This window comes from Mustelus asterias, chromosome 1, assembly GCF_964213995.1.
Source record: "Mustelus asterias chromosome 1, sMusAst1.hap1.1, whole genome shotgun sequence".
Classification (NCBI taxonomy): Eukaryota; Metazoa; Chordata; class Chondrichthyes; order Carcharhiniformes; family Triakidae; genus Mustelus; species Mustelus asterias.
In genome coordinates, this window is record NC_135801.1 from 139,081,397 (window position 1) to 139,095,012 (window position 13,616).

Sequence of the window (13,616 nt, forward strand, 5' to 3'; positions counted from 1 at the left end):
ATTATTAAATCAAAACAATTTGTTAAACATCTTCAGACTATTATTAAGCCTGCTTTAAAAATGCAGCTAAGCAACATCCAGCTCAGTGTAGCATTACTGAAATAAGTACAAGGACATCTATTAAATAGGCAACAAAGAAAGGGCAGTAACCCCACAGGTACTGAAGCAGGTGCCAATTATAAATTCTTATACCAGAGCTGGTTTGAAACAGAATGGCCTCAAGTAGCTGAAAGAATAGCAAATTATTCTGTTTTGGAAAAGAGAATAAAGTCACTACCACTAAAGTGAAATCATGAACAGAAACCAGTATGGTACGTCAGATGCTCCAGCACACTATTCAACGAGAGATTATTTCCAGTTCTGCAATCTCCCATCACGTACAAGGTATCCCTGAAGTTGCCTGCCCACAAATGCATGGACAAAATCCTAGCTGATGTCAAGCAAATTATTCCTGTTATCTCAGTATCCCCGATCTCATTTTTGGTCAACTTTTGGGTGTAAACCAACAAAGAAAAACAAAGCACAGAGCATCAGCAGTGGCAGTAATAAAAACCTAACATCCTGCAACATACAAACCATTAACTGAAAGGATTGAAAAGGTGACTTACCAGATCACTAACAAGAGGGATTGGTTTTTTCTTTCGTAGGTCTGGCATACTGTCAATACCGTACAGCCCACCTCCAGTTCTAGAAAAGACACCAACACAGATCTTTGATCTTGGAAAGTCAGATATAAACATGCGATCATGTAGTTTAGTGTTTATGTAACTGGGTTAGTGCTCAGGAGACATGAACTAATAATCTAGTGAACAGGAGTTCAAATTGCATCATATAGTTTGAGGATTAGATTGAATGAGTTACATGTAACTTACAACAGGGCATTCAGCCCAACAGATATGCAGGTATTTATGCCACACACAGGCTTCCTTACCTTACTTCATTTTACTCAATGGACACATCCTTCTATTTACCTATCCCTCATGTACAAGCCCAGCATCCCTGTAAATACATCTATGCTATTCTCCTCAACCACTCCATGTGGTAGCAAGTTTCACATTCTCACCATACTGAACTTATTGGAATTATGTAAACCTGGAAATTAGAAGTTTGTATCAATAAGAGCATGACTATGACACTACTGTTTGTCTTGAAAACTCAAATTATTTACTATTGTCTTTTAGGAAAGACAATAAAAACTTCAGAAACTCCAAAGATATGGAGGTTAGGTTGATTGGCCATGCTAAATTGTCTCTTAGTGACAGAGAGATTAGTAGGGCAAATACGTGGGACTCCAGGGACAGGGTGGAACTCTATGATTCTATGAAAGGAAGCCTGTTGTCATTAACTGGTCTGGCTTATCTGGTCCCATAATAATGTGGTTCACTTTTAACTGTCCTATACAATGGCTTTGCAAAGCCACTTGGGTGCATCAGGTACAAGAAGGGATGGGCAATAAATGCCAGTCATACCCACATTCTGCAGGTAAATAAAAATAAGAGACTTGCATTTCTTAGAGTAAGTACAAAATATTCCACAAAATAAGTTAGATTCTGATACTGAATTTTAGGATTAAAATAAATCGCTTATTTATATTTTCAGAGAAATGCACCATTTTCATATATTGAAGATGTACGCATAACCCCAACTGCGAGATTATAATAAATTGGACCAGAGAGTTATCTATAATCTATGAGGCTGATAATGTGCAGTTAGCAATAATGTGTTATCATCATCTGGTAAGAGCAGCTCTTAAACTGTCTTTACAGGGGAACAAAGCAGACAAGAGGCAGAAACCACTTTTTCAGAGCCACTGCTTTGAAGATAATGTCAAAGGTGGTTCTGCTGAAAAAGGTCATTCTGAAGGTGAGGATTGCCCTCAATGCAATGCCAGAGCAAACATGTATAGAGGTAACGCAGCATTTTTACATAGGCGGGAAAATTTCTAAATGACAAGGGAAAACAGATCTTGGCTGGGTGGGGCTGGAGTATCTCCTTCATTTTTCCCAGGTATCTGAAATGCTTTTTGGTGAACGTGATGGTGTGCCCAGGTCACACCTTTCCGATGGGATGGGGTACGTTTTACATTTCCTCGGGTTTTGCCCTTCAGTTACAATGTGGGGCCATCAACTGAGGTTGTACTGCAACTGAGGTTGGCCCCAAAGCTGCCTACCCTCCCGCCTCTGTGTTCCTGTAGATCAGTCTGACACTGGTTAGCAAAAGATAAAAAAATCATGATAACTACAAAGGCATTCATGTGCAGAATTCTGTTCCTGTGCTCACAAACTTATAGGTTACCTGACAGAACTATATATTTATGGGGTAGCATTGGAAACAGCTGCACATATGACCATGTGAAATAATGCTTTATGCATACATCCCCATGGTAGAAGTGGAGTGCACATTTATGATGCTGGCTTCTTTAGGGAAACAAAAATTCACTCAGTTAGACACTTATTTCCAAGGAGTTTGCAGCCTCCTTATTCTTCCTACCAAAATGTGGTACCTCACATTGATATCTATTGAGGTTAATTTGCTATTTATATGGGCCAAGTTTATTAATGTCTTCCTGTATCTTTGTACAGTCCCCCTCTGCATTAACCACATCTGCGAATGTGCTTTCATCTACATATCTTGAAATTTATTCCTTTGATTCCCAAGTCTAAATCATTGATGTAATTGGTGGAGAACAGTGGTCCCAGCAATGATCCTCATGGAATATCACTTCCCACCATTCACCAGTTTCAGCAGAAAACTTTAACCCCCACTCGCTGTTTTATGCTTAGGGATTATGCTTAATCATTCTGCTTTTTTTCACTCGACATGTTCTGATTTTAGTCATTAGCCTACGATGTAAGGTAAAGATAAAGAGCGGAATTTTCCCGTCCCGCCCCACCTTGGGAATCATAGCAGGTGGGACAGGACCTCAGGCAGGATTTTCCGGTCTTGGGGCAAGTACGGCTGGAAAATTCCACCCAGAGTCTCCTTAGTCCCAGATGACCATAGGCAGCTCTACCCTTTAAGGGGGAGAACTGACTGGTGATGATTTAATGTAAGGATCACCACACCTCAGGCCAGGGGCAAGGTTGAGAAGGTGACCTCAGCTGGGATGGGAATTGAACCCATGCTGCTGGTGTTGCTCTGTATCATGGACCAGCCATCCAGCCAACTGAGCTAATCGACTCCCCTACTATGTCACACCTTAATAAAGGCTTTTTGGAAACCCAAATGTATTACATCTACTACATTATCCTCGTCCATCCCTGTTATTTGTTCAAGAATTTAAGTATGGCCTTCCCTTTTGAAATCTGTACTCACTACTCTATTATATTTTCAGTTACTATATGCTTTTCTATAGCAACTTCAATTAAGAATTCCATGACCTTTCCTTCACTGATGTTTGCATTAAGCATTAGCTACCTGTGGCTGTTTTGTAGAGGTGGAAATGGAACTGAAGGAAAAGTTGAGATGTCCAAGCCAATGTGTTCCCCTACGGATTCAGGGTTCTCAGTGGGGTCAAGAGCCATAGATACAGAAGATAGCTCTGATGTAAGAAATATCCATCCAGTACTTCTACCCTTTAAATAACGTGGGAGAATGGAATGCAGTACCATGAAGATTATGTGACTGCTTCCTGCCTAATGGCCGCTGACGTAGTCAAAGTTCCTGTGGTCTGATGCCACATGAACACAAATGTAGTACAATCCTTTTACCTTCACGAGGGCCTTGGGGTTGATTATGAAAAGCACCAGAGCAGTGATGTATGTCACGTGCTCATGTGCAGTTGAGGGGACTTGTAATCTTTGTCTGGCTGGAGCTCTCGGAAAAGTCTTGAAGATGTTGTCCCATGCTAACATTGTAATTGTTATTTCCTTGACAAATGTGTGAACTACAGAGTGTCAGATGTTTCCAAGATGGCTTGCAAGGAGCTGACCGCATGAATATTCCATGCTATAGTAACCTACATTTCTATAAAACAAATATATCTGTTCTAGATGTTATATGAAACTCATTATGAAATAGAAGCAAATAAGAAAGCTTGCCTCTGACATATACAAGAACAATTTGCAAGGTGTAGCTATTCATGTAATGTCACTAATTTGTAAAAGGTTATTTCTAAATTTTAGAAACTTTACTGCATATTTTGATATCAAGCAAAATGTACTTATTAATTATTACACCTGGTTAATGGTTACTTACTGGAAACAACAGCTTACCCTGCTTTAAACCAAGGTGGCTTTGATGGATCTCCATCACTTCCGAGTTGAGCCTATGTTTTTTTTAAAGAGGAATAAACATTTAAGAAATACATATTAAATGGTTATAAAAGCTATTAAGACAAATATATTTAGTCAAACAATCAGCTCACATTGCTATTGTATCATCCTGTTTCCAAATGCACAAAAACACAAATACCTGTGTTGAAACACAGCAATAATAAGTCATAAAAGATAAGAGAATGATGGGGGAAAACATTGTAAACTTTCTTTATTACACAGGAAATTAAATGATCTGTTCGCTGAAAATTTAATCAAACACAAAACTTAAATAATATTCCAAATCTACATGATTACAATGACCGAAGGTAAATTGAAAAGAACAAATTGTATGTTCAACATGAGTTTAGATAAGTATTGTTGAGCCTGACTGCATTAACAGGTTATGGTGGTTCCCAGCTGCTCAGCAGTATTAAAGGTTTGCTTTATTAATTGCTTCATCGTGATAAAAAAGTGCAGCTGGGCACATGTAAATTTAAGTTTGCATGCACCCTCAGCAAGCAGTCACACTGGTGTCCCCATTCTCTATGTTGCTGGGTAGAGACAAAGTTTTTTTTTTGACTACATCCCATTCTTCCCTAGAAATTGTAAGCTGCTTCTTTGAAATTTGGAGCTCAATCCATTACATGACGCATAGATTAGGAACTTCTGCACTGTCTCTTATTTTCATAAAATCATAGAATGATTACAATACAGAAAGTTGCCATTAAGCCCATTGTGTTGGTGCCACTCCTCTCAGCTAGTCTCACTCCTCTGCCTTTGCCTCATCGCTGTGCAAATTTGTTCTCTTAAGATAATTATAATACCCTTCTGAAAGCCGCAATGTAAGGTAGCAAATCCAAATCCTAACCTCCCACTGCATAAAAAAGTTATTCTTTATGTCGCCGTTAGTTATTTTGCCATTCAAATTAAATCAGTGTCCTCTGGATCTCAATTCATAGAATCATAGAATCCTTGCAGTGCAGAAGAAGGACATTCAGTCCATCACGTTTGCACCGACCACAACCCCACCCAGCACCTATCCCGGTAGCCCCAAGTATTTACTCTGCTAGTCCCCCTGACACTAAGGGGCAACAATTTACCATGGCCAATCAACCTAACCCATACATCTTTGGATGACTTCTGCTAATTGGAATAGTTTCTCCCTATCTCGTCTGTCCAGATGCTTATGATTATGAACACCTCTATAAAATTTTGTCTTCACTTTTTCCTCTCAAAGAAGAACAGCCTGAGCTTCTCCAATCTATCCATGTAACTGAAGTTCCTCATAACCATTCAACATGCCAACACTATAGTTAAGAAAGCCCACCAAAGCCTCTACTTTCTCACAAGACTAAGGAAATTTGGCATGTCCACTACGACTCTCACCAACTTTTACAGATGCACCATAGAAAGTATTCTTTCCGGTTGTATCACAGCTTGGCTCCTGCTCTGCCCAAGACCACAAGAAACTACAAAGGGTCGTGAATGAAGCCCAGTCCATCACACAAACCAGTCTCCCATCCATTGACTCTGTCTACGCTTCCTGCTGGCTCGGAAAAACAGCCAGCATAATCAAGGACCCCATGCACCCTGGACATACTCTCTTCTACCTTCTTCCGTCGGGAAAAAGATACAAAAGTCTGAGGTCACGTACCAACCGACTCCAGAACAGCATCTTCCCTGTTGCCATCAGACTTTTGAATGGACCTACCTCACACTAAGTTGATCTTTCTCTACACCTTAGCTCTGACTGTAACACTACATTTTGCACTCTTTCCTTTCCTTCTCTATGAACCGTACGGTTTGTCTGTATAGTGCACAAGAAACAATACTTTTCACTGTATACTAATACATGTGGCAAGAATAAATCAAATAAATCAAATCAAATCATTCTTGTAAATCTTTTTGGCATCCACTCTAATTCTTTCACATCCTTCCTGAAGTGTGGGGCACAGAGCTGGATACAATTCTCCACTTGAGGCCAAACCAGTATTCACGAGGACTTCTTTGTTTTTGTGACTGTGTCTCAATTTTAAAGCCCAAGATTCCACATGCTTTCTTAATTACTTTTTCAATCTGTCCTTCCACCTTCACATTTGTTTGCACATACACCCCTAGGTTCCTCTGCTCCTGCACTCCCTCTAGTATAGAATTTCAGACTCATCTGTTTTGTAAGGTTGAGATGTCATTTGTGGGTCCAGATTTTGTGCATGTAAATTGTTGTTCCTATCCACTGTACAGCAATCAATTCCTTCAGTAATAACTGGCGCAGAAAGAACAACTTTTTCCAGCTTATAGAAAAAAGTAATTCGCACTACATACTGTGCGTGACAAACACATTGAGCTTCATCAGTAAAATTTGCTAACGGCTTTTATGGAAAACAGTTTTAATTTAGGGTGTTTATCGATATCACTCACTTACCTAAGCGTTTGTAGAAATGAACAAAACCTGCATTTTCTGTGAGTTCAATCAACATTAAATTAGAACAAAGAACAAAGAAAATTACAGCACAGGAACAGGCCCTTCGGCCCTCCAAGCCTGCACCAACCATGCTGCCCGACTGAACTAAAACCCTCTACCTTTCCGGGGTCCATATCCCTCCATTCCCATTCTATTCATGTTTCCCTAAAGAAGCCATTCTATTCATGTATTTGTCCAGACACCCCTTAAAAGTCACTATCGTATCTGCTTCCGCTACCTCCCCCAGCAGCGAGTTCCAGGCAGCCACCACCCTCTGTTTAAAAAACTTGTCTCATACATCTTCTTTAAACCTTGCCCCTCACACCTTAAACCTATGCCCCCTAGTAATTGACTCTTCCACTCTGGGAAAAAGCTTCTGACTATCCACTCTGTCCATGCCCCTCATAATCTTGTAGACTTCTATGAGGTCGCCCCCAACCTCCGTCGTTCCAGTGAGAACAAACCAAGTTTCTCCAACCTCTCCTCATAGCTAATGCCCTCTATACCAGGCAACATCCTGGTAAATCTTTTCTGTACCCTCTCCAAAGCCTCCACATCCTTCTGGAAGTGTGGCGACCAAAATTGAACACTATATTCCAAGTGCGGCCTAACTAAGGTTCAATAAAGCTGCAACATGACTTGCCAATTTTAAATCTCAATTCCTTGGCCGATGAAGGCATGCATGCTGTATGTCTTCTTGCCTAATTATGCAGTTTAAAATAAAAACTACACTTTTTCACATTTTAATGAAACAATGGTAATGAGTAATGTGGTGACAAAAACATGCAGTTGTAATCAGAACAAGATGATTATGTATGTTATTTTAGATACATTATACATAATATTCCAATAGGCATTCTATTGATAGTATGTATAATATATGGATCCTTAGTTGCCAAAATTCAGTAATTACAGATATTTTAACCTGGAGCTCTGCAGTACACCCTTCTGCAAAATAAAAACAAGGAAAATATTGTTAGTTTGCATAGACATAATCGTCAAAAAGTCACAAAGTTGTTGTGCAAGGAACGTTTTATCCTGCCTCTGGATATGCTTCTTTTGTATTTACTTCCACACAGCAAAAACAAAATGGTTTGAGGTTTCTGTTATCAATGCTGGCCTGAATTCAGCAACACTGATGTTTTTAATCTGGGATAACTCTAATTTCTCCTACTGTCAGTTGTAACATCCAGTTTTTTGCTCAGACCTCCCTCTTAAAATAATATCCACCATCTAAGGGCGAGAGAATAAAAACTCTGTCAACCTACTCTGTGACAGATGGTTGGAATTTTAGAGCATTTATGTATTTTAAAAGTTTTTGTTACAAATGAAATATTGATATTTATGCAATTGCTCAGTTAAATTAATTCAAGCTTTAATTTTCTAATTTTGATCAGTGGGAAATAACACCATTACTATGTGTACGCACATTTACATTTACCAGGTTGCTACTAGCCTATCACGTGGTACAGACAATGTCATTTACCCTGACCACAGCAAGATAACATTTGTTATATCAAATTAAATTATCTGTCTTCATTTTCCAAAGTTTTATAAAGCTAAAACTCAAATATTAGTTGGAAAAGCGGGGAAACACATTTGTGCTGACATTCTGCGTGCACTTGATGATATACACTTAATGTCCAATCTTATTAGCTATTAGACCAAGGGACCACTTAATCCATGATACAACAATAATGGAATTGTTGGCTAATCATAGTAATCATTCCAGTCTATGACAAAAACAAAGTTTGGGAACCATAAGTCCACAGTCACAAGTTGCCTCCAAGCATGTTATATTTGCGACATGTCATTTCTCAAATTACTCACATACTGTATCCTAAAATGTTATTTCCTGAAAGAAATCTATCCAATTTGCTTTTGAATGAATCAATGACACTTGTTTCCAATGTCTATAGAGTCTGGTACAAACATTTGCACTCCGTCACTGCAGATTAGTTTGAATTTATTTCCCTTCAAGCAAAGGTCATGTCCTCTGGTTCTGTTATGGATAAGGTGAAAGAGTTCATGATATAACCTAGTCCTTCTAAAATCCAAAAAATAGCAAAATCACCTTTATCTTTTTTTTCCACTAAAAACGTACCGAATTTGTGTAATTATTCACCATAATCCAAGCCCTCTCTACATTTAATCAAACAACACATTTGGCCCATCAATCAATTTTCAATTACTGATTTTTTTAATTAATTGAATTTATTAATTAATTAACTGAATTGAAATTTCATCAGCTGCAGTGGTGGGAGTTGAACCCATGTCCCCAGAGCATTAGCCTGGGCCTCTGGATTATTAGTCTAATGATATTATCACTAAACGACCATTTCCCCCTATGATGGGGTACTCCACACTTGCCAGAGTGAATACAGCTCCAATGACACTCAAAAAGCTCAACACATTCTCAGACAAAGCAGTCTGCTTGATCAGGACTCAATCTACCAATTTAAACATTCATTCCCTCCACCAACAGTGCACATGGCAGTAGCGTGTAGAACATACAAGATCCACAGCAACAACTGCCAAGACTTTTATAACAGCACTTTTCAAATCTGCAATCTGCTGCTGTTCAAGGGCAGCAGGTGAGTGAAAATACCATCCTTGCAAGTTCCTCTTACTTGTTATTAGTGTTTCCTCTACCATTGTTTTGTCAATGTCCTGGAACTCCCAACCTAACAGCAGTATGGGAACACCTGCATTGCACAGACTACGGCAGTTCAAGAAGGCTGCTCACCACCATCTTCTCAATGGCAATTAGGGTTGGGCAGAAATGCTGGTCTTGTCAGTAATGCCCATATCCCACGGACAAATAAACAAAAATTGATCAAAGAAGAAAAATAAAGATTTTTAAACTATTAAGAATATTTTTATATTTTAATATTTTGACAACAACTTCACTCTTGTTTTGACAAAAACTTTAACAGAGAGAAAAGGAAAATATTGGCCCAGATCTTCCATTCCCTGGAGGGTCATACCCAGTAGATTGACTGCAAGAAATGTGATGCTCCAGTCTAAGGTAAGAAAATAGGAGTGGTGTGGCAATCTGACAGTGACTTGCCACTCCATGGAAGATTTGGCCCATTGTTTGTGCCGGTTTAATTGGAAATTCAGAGCTAGCTTTGCATTTTACACTGCACGTAAACAGTGCATACCATAATTTACATTCCCTCTGTATTACACTCCTTGTGTAATACTCTAATTCATTCCTCAATTAGCCCTATTGCATCAAATAAATATTCAAATAAAACCCAAATCTGGAAAAGCAAAACATATGTGGTGCTCAAGTAGATAATGGTGTAATAATGTCACATACACTCCATTATATTTTAATGAAAGTTTACTGACAATACTGCAATGTCATAGGAGACCTATTCACCTTTTTGGGTAAGGAAAAGCACTATCCATACTAGTTATTATCATTGTAAAGTTGCTGAACTGAAATAGATTTTATACAAAACATGGAATAAATATTTAGCAATCAATGATGCCTGGAGAAAAGATGCCATAACTATCTGACATTTTTATCTGAGTCTTCAAGACATTTTAACGATCATTTGCAAATGGTTAATTTCGGTCTCTTTAAGATTCATCCATTCAGCAATAAATTCTTTCATCCTTATGTCTGAATCATTACAGTACAGTCCACCAACAAAAACTACCATTTTAACTCAGTAATGTTAAACTGATAGGCTGAGTTATGCTCAATGAACAAGTTTGCAATTATCTTACTTGCATGTCGAAACCACTTAATATTTTCTGAAGTCCATATGCTGCATCTATATAAAATAACTCCAACTAGTCAGTACCCTGATTACACCAGTTACAGTTTTGGTGCCCACCAAGGAATTTCAAACATGTATGGTTACATGCATGTGCAGTTTCTCTCTTTGCAGTGCACTGCTGGAAGTGACTGCAATCTATAAATAATTTTGTACCTTCAGCTAGGTTTAAGAATGCCTAGGATGTTGAGTGGTCACCCTACACACTTTTTTGAATCCAATTTAAAGCTGCATTGGTGTTAGAAAAATACAAAACTGCTTCCTTTGCGGAGTTTTACAATGTCTGTTTCCAAATAAGATCGTGGCTCTGGGAAACATTTTGCAGTAATTCTAAAGTTGTACAGTCAATACATAATTATACTTGTTAATTATGCAGGTGTAAATTTGTGCATTTTTGGTCATTGGTCTCAATTATATTGAAATCTCTCATTTGTAATCCCTTAATATTCAGTTGTAAACTTCCAACTTTCAGCTAAACAAAACTAATCAGTTTAAGGATTATAATGAACGCTAATTCATTGCTAATATGTACATTTTTAATATGTACCTGGTTCTTGTGCTTTTTGTTGACCAGCATAACCCTGGTTGGCATTATGTTCCATTGCTATTAACGCTCTTTGTTGTCTCTCCTCAAGCACATTTCTGAAATTATGCAGGCATTTATTCAAGTCTTCTTTATCCCTGCACATTGCCTGTTGCATACTGGTTCTGTGTTCAAAGCTATGTGACAGTAAAACTACCTTCTGTCCGTTGCCATTTATTTCTGGTCCTCCACAAAATGACAGTAGCATTTGATCTTCAGAAGAAAGTTTAGTTTTGCAAGTTAAGACATTCTGTGGCGAACATTTGAGTACTTCATGTTGGCTATAAGTAAAGCGACCATCAACTGAGGGTAACTTGTGATCTGCACTGGCTTCAAGTATCAATTGGTTAGACTCTTTTGCAGAGGCCATAAGTAGATCTTTACTGCCATTTCCATTTTCCCTTTCCAGATGTTTCTTTCTGTAAGATATTATGCTATTATTACTTTCTGCTAGATTCCGGTCAGGTGTGTTGAAATCCAGCAAATCCTCATGATTCTGTGAATTTGCATTGTCTAATCCTAAAAAGGCTTCCTTCAGGATAGATTTAAAATCCAGGATCATTCTCCTTAACTTTTTCAAGTTAAATCTTATGTCTGTTGAATTAATGTTTCCTTGGTTGTGGTCTCCAACTGTCCCCATGTTATTAAAACTTTGCTCTGAAAAATAGCTCCATTCCTCATAATCAACATTCTGGTCATTTTCAAATATCTCATTATTAACGTTGCTCAACAATCCATCTCCTCCGCCATATGACAATGGTACGATATCGCTCAAGCTTTTTTCTCCCATATATACTGTGTTCAATAAATTTATATCTGAATTACTTTGTGAAGTTTCAGTATAACCATTCACCTCACTATTGGACAGTTCACGGTTGGTAGATACAAGATATTTATCCAAGAAAGGTTCCATTGTTTGATTTTCAGGACTCATTATAAAATGATGTTCTTCCTTCTGATGTATATAATAGTCCTCCTCTGTGCAATTACAAGAGAAGCTTTTCTCCAAGAGAGCCAAATCTTCTGGAGACATTTCACGATATTCTATTAAGTTAACAAAGCATCCAGAAGTTTCTGATCCATCTATCCTAGATATGTAGTTGGTATCTAAAATCTGACTTGTCACACAAGCATCGGAAGACACTTCAACATTTGCGGCATGTGTCAATTCATATTCTTCAATTGGTTTGCCAGGGTAACTTTTTTCTCTATTGGCCAAGTTTCTTATATTTTTAATTTCTTTAGTCTTTCTAATTTTGAAAGATAATTCAACTTCTGAGTCATTTTCTATTCCATTAAATGTGTCTTCACAAACGCAGAAGGTTTCACTCATGTGCTCTTTCAAATCCTTCTCTTCTGATGGTTTCATTAAAGTCTGTGAATTGGGACAGTTTTTTGTAGAAGGTGCAGAAGTGGCAATTTCAATCCCCATGCTTTGCAAATGATGACATTTTGCACAGATAAGATCCCAGTATTCAGGACTAGCACAAGCTACCACAATAGGTCTTGGCTCTCCTCTCACATTTCTCATCAAGTCCAATCGAAAAGCCTCCTTGATATGCAGAAACTGTTTAATGCCATCAAAATAATAATTTTTCATCAAAATATTATTAATTATATCTTCTGGGTTTTCATTTGCTTCCTCAGGAATATTGTAGAAGTACAATAGCAAGTCATCTTGGATGTTTGCGTTTCTGTCTATTTCACACAAGCAACTTGAGGTCGGCAATCCGTTCCTCAACCATTCTATTTTCTCAAATATTACATCTAATCAACTGGACACTTCATCTACAGATCCTTTTAATGAAGTCAAATGTCTCCGTAAATCCACAATTTCTTCTTGTATTCGATTAATTCCCTGTAATTCCTTAAATATAAGTTCAACAATACTGTCTGGCTGGTGTGAAATGTATTCATTCTGTAAGGAACAGCTATAAGTAGCACCAGGTTCATCTTTGTTGTTCTGAAACATAATATAAGCTAACACATTGTCATTACTTAAGCTTTCAGCCAGATCTTTATTGTGAAGACTTTGAAAACCATTCACCCATGACAGATCTGTCAACTCTATATTCTGAAGATCAGTCCCATTTTGTTTGACTGCATCTTGGTCTTTCAGACAATCATTTCCATTCATTTTCTGTTCATTCTTGCACCAATCTATTTCAGCCAAGTCACTTTTTCTGGGAAGTAAATTGGAATCAGCTCTTTCACAGGTGGAATTCATTGCCTTTGGATTGTCCGACTCGATGCTACACACAAACATATCTGTTTCAATTTCAACAGGAGGAGGTTGGCAGTTGTTGGACAAATGAAAAAATAACATTTTTTCTGCGCTTGCCCCTCAGACCAACTAAGAAATGTACGGTTTTGTTTTCTTCTTACTTTCGGGTCTTAGCCATACACTTATATTTAACAGCAACCACAGCATACTATACTCTTCCCTCTTTTCTGTATATTTCTTATCCAGTAAGCACTGTACCTTACGTTTATAAGTAGAGCATGGAGGCCATTATTATGTAATG

General features: G+C 38.0%; 1 protein-coding gene across 5 annotated transcripts in view; it reads right to left on the bottom strand.

Moving 5' to 3' along the window:
• unc13bb (unc-13 homolog Bb (C. elegans)) overlaps positions 1-13,616 on the bottom strand; it is a 565,742-nt gene that overhangs the window by 142,679 nt on the left and 409,447 nt on the right. For all 5 annotated transcript variants that reach the window (XM_078219471.1, XM_078219470.1, XM_078219469.1 and 2 more), the window contains 2 exons: positions 4,215-4,267; positions 609-687 (listed from right to left, as the gene is read on the bottom strand). In XM_078219471.1, coding sequence (XP_078075597.1) covers positions 609-687; positions 4,215-4,267 — 132 coding nt within the window. The remainder of the gene's footprint in view (positions 1-608; positions 688-4,214; positions 4,268-13,616) is intronic.